Source organism: Procambarus clarkii, chromosome 52 (genome assembly GCF_040958095.1).
Source record: "Procambarus clarkii isolate CNS0578487 chromosome 52, FALCON_Pclarkii_2.0, whole genome shotgun sequence".
Classification (NCBI taxonomy): Eukaryota; Metazoa; Arthropoda; class Malacostraca; order Decapoda; family Cambaridae; genus Procambarus; species Procambarus clarkii.
The window spans coordinates 28,045,345-28,055,486 of record NC_091201.1 but is presented as its reverse complement, the minus strand read 5'-3'; the positions used below and the strand labels follow the sequence as shown (position 1 = coordinate 28,055,486).

The window sequence follows — 10,142 nt, the reverse complement described above, 5'->3', positions numbered from 1 at the left end:
GTATAGCCTAGTATGTACTATATTAGGCTTCAGATAGCGTGTATTAGGCCTAGGGAGGTTAGGTTGTTACGTTTTCTTTGCAACATCAGTACAAAACATTTTCCATTTTGTCCAAATTCAATAGTACCGAATTTCCTTTTACGTTAATATATGTACGATGGTCTTCATCGTTACTATGAATACTGTCTAAACAGGAGGATGGGTTGAAAATTTAATAAATAAATTGTTTAGGTTTGCAAACCACTTACATTGATAAAATATATACTATATACACAGAGAGGTGTACCCATTTATCGGTGTATATACACTTGAGAGTATAGTTTAGTTTGACTAGAGAACGATTGCAGCTGGTTGGGCTGTAATAATTTATAAACTTTAATAACTTTCCAGCGGTTGAGGGACCTTGTATACAACACCAAGCCAAAGTAAGAAATGCTTGTCAGATAATGTCGTTACCAATTATTAAGGCCCTTTGTGTATTGAATATGGCTGGCACTTGTTTGTTGAGCCTAAGATCATTCAGATGAAGGTATGTTGACATGTGTTGGTGTCCAGTGAGTGTTTGTGTCAGTTAACATGTGTTGGTGTTCACAGGGTTGATGTCAGTTAACATGTGTTGGTGTTCACTGAGTATTATGTTCGGAAAGACCGCCAGTCGACGTATCTGTTGGCCTTGAAGTGTTCCTTATGACTTTTGAGAAAATAAGAGTAGAGTTCCCGGGTACCTACTTACTGTAAGGTGAGCAGAGGCTTTAGGTGAGAGAAAATTTACTTAAATTTACCCGAGGGCCACTAACACTAGTGGCTTCGACGAGGACAGGCAGCCAGCGGCTTCTCAAAGGTCCCCCCATTTGCTCTGATAATTTTTACCAGCTGGGTTTTAAAATTTAACAGTTTTGTCATTTAGGGCTAATGCGGGTAGACGGTTCCATGGGTTAAAATAACCCTGTGGGTGAAAAAGCATCTGTTTTCAGTTCTACATTGTGACTTGTTGAGCTTGAAACCGTTGCTCCTTGTTTGTATTACATTTGACTTTTTGAAGAAATTGTCTGGATCAACATCCTCCAAATTGTTTAGTATTTTAAAGGTTTCGTTGAGATCAGCCCTATCACGTATGGTTTGTAGTGTTGTTAGCCCTGAGGCCCTCAAACGTTCCTGGTACGAGAGTTGACCTAGTTCTGGAATAATTTTGGTTGCCCAGTGTTGTACTTTGTCTGCAATGTCCGTCTGCAGAGGAGGTCTCCATGCTTGGATACAATATCCAAGTGAGGGCGCATCAATGATTTATACAATGGAATCACTATACCTTCTTTTCCTTAAAGTCAAAGGTACGCTTCATTGAAATTGAAATTGAAATAAGTTTATTGAGGTAAAATACACACAAAGGGATGAGGTAGCTGAAGCTATTCTCACCCCGTTACGCTTCATTATATCCTAAGGTTTGGTTAGCGTGTTAAAATGTGCCCAATCATTTCCTTCCTGGCCGGGAATCTAACTCAACTGTCCTGTACTGTTGTGTATGTGACTTCAGTTATGTCAGTTTGGTATCATTTGCCCTTTGTCTTCCTGCACTGTCTCTTGTCCTTCAGACTCAAGCTCTCCGCGCTGCGCAATCTGGAAACATGACGCTGATGATCATGACAATAATTCCCGGTAAAGCTGTTGGTTTCTCGCTGACTGGGAAAAAAGTTACAGAAACAAAATCATAATTTTGGCTAGGAAAAAACTGTGCGGAAAAAGTAACAAATTTGGCTAGGGGGAAAAATTACAGAAATGACACATTTTATTTAAATGCCATAACATGTAGGAATATAAAGGTTTTTAAAAAAGAGAATGAATGATATAATTTATTTAATTTATTATGCACCCCATAACATTCCTAGGTGGGTGGAAGTGGAAAAGGTTACGGAGGCACATAATGGGTTCAGAACTGAGCTCCAAAATTCATTTAGCTAAGCAAGTTACAGTGTTAATAAGCTCGTTATACAGTTTTATTGTATATTATCATGTCAATGGGTTCGAGAACGACCACATATTAGTCTCTATGCTAAACAACTTACATATGTGGTCAGCTAGTTTCATAATTTGATTTATCATGCACATCCCTTCCCCCCCCTAACACCTCCATCCGGAAAGTTTACATTCGCCCACATTTACTACCTACAGTTAGCAAACTGGGGATATTTTGATAAAATTTCTGACACAGTATTTGATAATTTTGAATGAAATATTTACACATTTTTTGAACCTTTGGCATAGAGCTGTTTCTAAATTTATGTATCTTTTCGTACTCCATCACATAGTGACGGAGGGTGGTTGATCAGTAGTCCCTGGTTGATCAGTCCAGCAAACCAGGAGGCCTGGTCGACGACCGGGCCGCGGGGACGCTAAGCCCCGAAAGCACCTCAAGGTTACCTCAAGGGTGTGCGAATTATTTTGTTGACACAGTTTACATTTGGTCAGGTCTACATCAGCAGTCAATTAAAATTTCCAGATATACTTATTGGAGTCTAAGCTGAGCAGTAATAACATCTAGGATTCTGCTCATTTTATGAGATGAACCATATATGTGTGGCTCTTCTCGCATGATAGTAGACTGATTCACAATTCACTGCTATTGAAGATTTCACTTTGCCTCAGATCCACAAGGTTTTGTTCAAGTTCTTGATGTATTATTGTTTTCAAGTTGCATGTAGGCAATCGAAGGTCATATTCAACCCCTTCTTTATAGACAGATTCTTTGGCTAGCTATGAGCTCTATTATACATTCGAATGCCAACATGAAATGGACTCTGTTACCATCACTAATAATTTTGTTGTATTTGTGTCCTGCTTCAGGCACGAGCATGTTACAGCAGTATTAGACCCCAAACCCATCCAGTGAGCGGTAATGGAACCCATTATTCCTCCAAGGAGTGCCGGACCAACCGGGCTGTGGTGGGTATGTGGGCCTGCGGGCCGGTCCAAGCAACAGCCTGGTGGACCAAACTCTCACAAGTCAAGCCTGGCCTCGGGCCGGGCTTGGGGAGTAGAAGAACTCCCAGAACCCCATTAACCAGGTATCAACCAGTTATACCCATCCTGTGAAACACATATAATGGGCTCAGAATCTCAACCCCAAAATTCATTTAACTACGCAAGTTCCAATCTTGATAAGCTGCGAGATAAGAATCTGCCTATATATGGTTGACTACCCAGCCTGCATCATCAGTTGATCTGAGGATTACATCAAGGTTAGTTGGTTGGAACTCTCGTGTTGTTGATATTATATTTACCTGAGAACCACCATCTCTCTAGTGGCCTCGGCGTAAACAGGAAGCCGGCGGCTTGTCAAAGGTTCCCCCATTTTTCATGATTTGATCTAACTTAATTTTGAACTGCAGCAATCTCTTGGCAGTTACGGCTTCAGCGGGTAGGCGGTTCCATGGCTGAAAAAAGCAGCTCTTGTTTTGTCCAACACTTGTTGAGCTTGAAACTGTTGCTCTGTGTGTGTGTGTGTGTGTTACATTTCAGAAGGACATGTATGCTCTGGAGAAAGTTCATCACCGGGGCAACAAAAAATCATCCCAGAACTAAGTCGACTCTCATACCAGGAACGGTCGAGGGATTAACAACGAAGCAAACCAGACATGACGGGGCTGATCTCATCGAACTTTTAAAGCGATGAACAATTTGGAGGATATTGATTCAGACCACTTTTTTAAAAGTCAGATGTAACACAAACAAGAATCAACGGCTTCAAGTTCATCAAGCCACAATGTAGGACAGAAAACAGATTTTTTTTTTTTACCCATAGGGTTATAAACCTATGGAACTGCCTACCCGCCGAAGCCTAAATAATTAATTGTGTTAGGGAACAGGAAGTCAGGTTATACGTACAGTATATGTCAGGCTTATATCGATGTGTCCCCTCCCTTCTGAGGGTCGAATTACTGACCCTCCCCAGGATGCAACCCCCACAAGCTAACTCCTGGGTACTTATTTACTGCTAGGTGGACAAGGGCCAACCCGTCCTCAGTCTATGTTCATTCCATCCAGCGGTCAACCCCAAAGACGCATTCATAAATTTGACAACCCGTTCTCGCAAATTCGTAAAGTCAATATTGACTTATTAACTACGTGCATAGGTGATATACTAAACATAATAGATACCCCTAAAAAGATTCATAGAAAACACCGACCTTACCTAACCTTGTTAGTATCTTAAGATAAGCATCTTATTGCTTCGTAATTACAATTATTACTTAACCTATACCTATTATAGGTTAGGTAATAATTGTAATTACGAAGCAATAAGATGCTTATCTTAAGATACTAACAAGGTTAGGTAAGGTCGGTGTTTTCTATGAATCTTTTTAAGGGTATCTATTATGTTAAAAATTTGAACATGCCATTCAATTAAAATATGAATTTTCTCAAATATAAATTAATATTATTATATATTAGCTTTCTGTGCCGCCGTGAACACCTGTACATGCTCCCAGATGTGTGTGCCGAGGCTGAGTGTGGTGGTGGTGGTGGTGGCGACGATGGTGGCCACGATGAGCGCGGCGTGCGGCCCTCCCTTCCTGGAGCTCTACGAGGAAAGGGCTCACCAAAACCTCCTGGTCAACCTCACCGCTGACACGTCCGAGCTCACCAATTATGGTGACAGGACCAAGTCCATCTGCGGTGTTGGACTGTAAGTTGGAGCCACACCACGTATCCATGCTGGCTGCTGCTACTATCTTTATCTGTAAGAATGTCTTTTTGTTTGACCAAGGTTGGAGGCCTTACCTTACCTTGAGGTTACCTTGAGGTGCTTCCGGGGCTTAACGTCCCCGCGGCCCGGTCGTCGACCAGGCCTCCTGGTTGCTGGACTGATCAACCAGGCTGTTGGACGCGGCTGCTCGCAGCCTGACGTATGAGTCACAGCCTGGTTGATCAGGTATCCTTTGGAGGTGTTTATCCAGTTCTCTCTTGAACACTGTGTGGGGTCTGCCAGTTATGCCCCTTATGTGTAGTGGAAGCGTGTTGAACAGTCTCGGGCCTCTGATGTTGATAGAGTTCTCTCTCAGAGTACCTGTTGCACCTTTGCTTTTCAATGGGGGTATTCTGCACATCCTGCCATGCCTTCTGGTCTCATGTGATGTTATTTCTGTATGCAGGTTTGGCACCAGCCCCTCAATTATTTTCCTTGTGTAAATTATTATGTATCTCTCCCGCCTGCGCTCAAGGGAATACAGATTTAGGCTCTTTAGTCGGTCCCAGTAATTTAGATGTTTTACTGAGTGGATTCTAGCAGTAAAGGATCTCTGCACACTCTCCAGGTCAGCAATTTCTCCAGCTTTGAAAGGGGCTGTCATTGTGCAGCAGTACTCCACTCTAGAGAGCACAAGCGTTTTGAAAAGTATCATCATCGGTATAGCATCTCTAGTGTGAAAAGTTCTTGTTATCCAACCTGTCATTTTTCTTGCAGTTGTGACGGCTACTTTATTGTGTTCTTTAAAAGTAAGGTCTTCCGACATGAGTACACCCAGATCCTTTACATTGCCTTTTCGTTCTATATTATGATTTGCCTGAGTTTTGTACGTGGTTTCCGTTTTTATATTTTCATTTTTTCCGTAGCACATGAGCTGGAACTTATCTTCGTTAAACACCATAGTATTTTCTGTAGCCCATAGAAAGACCTGATCTACATCTGATTAGAGGTTTGCCGTGTCCTCTATGTTGCCTACTCTCATGAAGATCCTCGTGTCATCTGCAAAGGATGATACAGTGCTATAGGTTATGTTCTTGTCTATGTCCGATATGAGGATGAGAAAAAGTACTGGAGCAAGTCCCTGGGGGACTGAGCTCTTCACGGTTGATGGGCTGGATTTTATTTTGTTGACTATTACACATTAGGTTCTGTTAGTCAGGAAATTATAGATCCATCTGCCTATTTTTCCGGTAATTCCTTTTGAACGCATTTTATGTGCAATAACATAAAATGGCTTAATCTTCATCAATCAATCAATCGAGTAATGCATAAAGAGGTGAAGAATAAGGCGTAAATGGGACGAATAAAGCGAAAAAAGGAGGGGAAGCACATACAAAGATTAATCAGGTGTAGTGGTCGTGGCGTTTTGAGCAGTGTCGTCTACGGTGGCATCTTAGTGTTCCAGTCTTGTATATATAGTGTAGAGGTAGACGACACAGCTCAAAATTATTAGATTAGATTTTATAATCATTTTGTAATTTGTAAAATAAGCATTTTATAATTATTTTCAGGTCCTGTATTTGTATTTCTTTATTTAGCAAGATGTGATGTTAGGCTTTAGGATAGTGGAATACAGCCTCTGAAAGATTGTATCACACTTGCAGGTGGTTCTTGTTTGAGGATCCAGATTACACCGTAAAATCCGACTTCATTCTTGATTTCTCTTATGGTGAATACAGCTGCCAAGACCTGGATACTGCCTCCATGGACCGGGTAAAGCATTTAGATATAAGAATAGGTTAAAAAAGCAACATCACGGTTTATTTCAATGATGCTCCTTGGCAATTTGTTCTACTCGTCTACTTCTCCAATTTGTATTTTCGTATGTACTTTTTATTTTGTAAATGTTCCAAGTTGAATCCGTTATACGTTCGCATATTTTTGCGTGCTGGAGATTTATGTCAAAAAATTACTTGGTTAGGAAACGCAATTATGTTCGTGCCATATTTAACAAAATGTAGTAGAATAATTTTAGTGTTAATCCCTGTTTTTTTGTTTCTGTTCAACCACTTGGGGTGAACGGTAGAGCGACGGTCTAGCTTCATACAGGTCGGCGTTCAATCCCTGACCGTCCAAGTGGTTGGGCACCATCTCTCCCCCCCCCCCTCCCGTCCCATCCCAAATCCTTATCCTGACCCCGTCTAAGTTGCAAGTGGAACATTGGCCCTTTTCTTGATAGTTCCCTTCCCCCTTATGCTTGAATTTTTCGAACATATGTTGACAAATATTTTACAATTGTAATAGTACGATCTAATGTGTAGAGCTGTAGTGGCCCCGCCGCCCGCCTCCGTGTGCAGGGACCACCTTCACATCCCATGCTCTCTATTTATTAGTGTACAAGATGATTTTATGGTCTGTGGTAGTACAGAGTTTGGGTATTAATTGGTATATATATTCTCGCAACTCACGACCCAAGAGCTGTGTGATTAATTTATCCACTCCCGTCCTCTTGAGGATATCCTTAAAATTCATCCAAAATTTACAAGTGTAAGCTACTGATCATATGCCCTTATGTCTACATATCCTGCATGATGGGGTTTTTAGTATTTCATGGTTATAATGACCTTGATACAAACTATGTAACTATATATAATGTAGGTTAGGTGCAATAAATGCGGATATGTCTTATGTTAATACAAATTAACACAAATAATCGTACCCACATAGATATGAGGTGATCCCAGGTAGGCCAGTTGTACCCCGTAGAGATGGGGAGGTCCCAGAGTAACTAGTTGGAGACTATCACGTATATTTATATACTGTCTAGTATAAGGCATTTCTAGACTTCTCCGTGTAAAGGTGTGATCCCATAACACGAGTTGTACCCTATAAACATGGCACGACTCCAGATATCCAGATATACATGACTTATACAAGGGTTAACATAAATGAATTAGGCCATTAAGACTTTTTAAGAGAGCAGGAGTAGGCTTGTAAGAGTCGGGAGGCATCTCCCGTCACGCAGGGTGCACTCGCACCTCCACAGATCTCCAGACTCAGCTCTTGATACTGGTAATGGCTCAAAAGGGCCACCACTTACGGGCTATTTATGCCCGTGCCACCTTTTGGATGGCTTAATCTTCATCAATCAATCAATCGGCTTGTAAGAGAGTGACTTTCATCATTGTGCTGGCAGGTATCGTCGGTGAGACACGCAGGCGCCTTCGACGTGTGTATGGATACGTTGATGCTGTACCACGACAAGCTCCAGGCCGGCGCCCAGTACTTGGTCTTTATTGATACCGAGAACCTCGATGGTGTGTTTAACGACGTCACCACCAGCTTGGCCATCACCGGAGTTTCTTGCTGGACCATTTATAAGTGAGTCACCCACCTGTTTGTATGTATGCATCCCAGTCACAAAATGTTCCCGTAAGAGTACTATTTGTGGTGAATTTGTAGCCTGAGTATTTATCATATTTAGATTATATTCAGAATTGTAACACTGTCAACGCATCCTCCTGAAATGATGACATTTATAGTAACTATTTGGTCAATATATGTAGTGGACCACCAGTAACTCACTTTTTGTACTATGATATATTATAGTCCTGAATAATATCAAGGTATAATATTATTATATATATATATATATATATATATATATATATATATATATATATATACATATATATATATATATATATATATATATATATATATATATATATATGTATATATATATATATATATATATATATATATATATATATATATATATATATATATATATATATATATATATATATATATATATATATACTGTATTATTGGTGTATACTGGCAGCAGGTTTTCATTTATGCATGTTTCATTTAATATGACTGCATATTCTGTATTGATTATTTTCTGGTTTAGGGCTTCTATCCCTCTGATTAGTGCTCTTGCATCTGGGTTTAATTGGAAGAGAACCATGACTTTTGGAGAACTCCTCTTCCAATTAAACCTAGATGCAAGAGCACTAGTCACAGGGATAGAAGCCCTAAACCAGAAAATAATCAATACAGAATATGCAGTCATACTCAATGAGACATGTATAAATATTATTATGTACTGACATAATTTTATATACGACAGAGACGCGGGTTACGGTGGAACAGCGGCATGTATATGTCCTTACGATTATGATGGCTGGTCTTACGGTCTTTACGAAGTGTCGGATATTAACTTCCCCAACGACAGGGTCTCCTCTGTCCGGAAGGGCTGCCACTCTAGGCGCGTCCTCAAGTACTCGCCCAAGACGCTCTAGTTCTCACCAGCTTCATATCCTATTTAATCTTAACATCCATAGTATGATATTCTTGTGTATAAATTAAAATAAATGAATAAATATATATATATAACATTTATTTATATGGCTGACTAGGAGTGCAACCCACCCTCTTAAAATTACGTCGCTTTTCGCTCGTATGGCCAAAAAATGGACGTAATTTGAAATGAAATCGGCCCATGAAAGTGACGTACTGTCCTGTTTTCCGTTTTGGGTCCTCTGGTAGGTTAGGAGAGGACACTTTAAATTGACTGTTTTCTTGACGTTTTGAAACCTTAGGAGGACGGGCTGGTTTTTTACCACATACAGAGTATACAGACAATGTAGATTCAGAATTGAGCAGCAATATTTGTAGATTTGCAGACGATACGAACATTGGGCGGTGTATACATTTAGAAGACTCAAAATCATTAAAAGATTATCTAGAGAGGCCTTTGAAAAGGTCAAAAGATTGTCAATGACAGTCTAATGTTGACAACTGTAGGGTTCAGAAGCTAGGTAATGATAAAGCTGCAAGATATCAGCTGAACAGTATTGAAATTGTGAATTCTAATTGCTAAAAAGATCAATACAAAGCCAAAAAATCAATTCATAAATGTTTAAAATAAGGCAAATACGATACTGGGGTTTATCTCTAGAAGCGTTAGCAACAAAACACTTAATGTTATTCTTCAGTCACATATTTGATCATGTTAGGCTCCATTCAGATTATGTGGGTTCAGTTTTGGTCACCGTACAGTAGAATAAACACACGGTATCTTGTGCTACCCACTCACCCAGTATATTACAAGACTAAACATAATATGAATGAGTTTGGGTGGATATAAGTATGAGGTGCCTCGTGTGGGCCAATAAGCCCTGCCTTAATTCTTATATATTATGTTCTCAGTCACTATCTAGAGTAGGTACGGTAGGTAAACGAGTTATATTTGGATTACATTTTTGATTATGTATATGTTATCACGGATCAAATTTTTGGCACATTGTTTTCACATAGTGGAGAAAGTTCAAAAAATAAAAAAAGTTGAAGAAAGATACAAAAATCATCCCAGAACTAAATCGACTGTCATACCAGGAACTGTTGAGGGTCTCAGGGCTAACAACACTGTAAACCAGACATGACGAGGCTCATC

At 40.0% G+C, this 10,142-nt stretch overlaps 1 protein-coding gene across 2 annotated transcripts; it reads left to right on the top strand.

The window, feature by feature from the left end:
• The first annotated feature begins 3,088 nt into the window (after positions 1 to 3,088).
• LOC123763574 (gamma-crystallin D) lies at positions 3,089 to 9,082 on the top strand. Of its 2 annotated transcripts, none has more exons than XM_045750734.2 (5): positions 3,089 to 3,233; positions 4,485 to 4,681; positions 6,346 to 6,454; positions 7,878 to 8,062; positions 8,817 to 9,082. In XM_045750734.2, the coding sequence occupies exons 2-5, from the start codon at positions 4,485 to 4,487 to the stop codon at positions 8,986 to 8,988; spliced, it is 663 nt and encodes a 220-aa protein (XP_045606690.2). In that variant the 5' UTR covers positions 3,089 to 3,233; the 3' UTR covers positions 8,989 to 9,082. The 2 variants fall into 2 exon arrangements, with proteins under 2 accessions (XP_045606690.2, XP_045606691.2); XM_045750735.2 differs by lacking the exon at positions 3,089 to 3,233 and adding an exon at positions 3,312 to 3,336.
• The last annotated feature ends 1,060 nt before the right edge of the window (positions 9,083 to 10,142 follow it).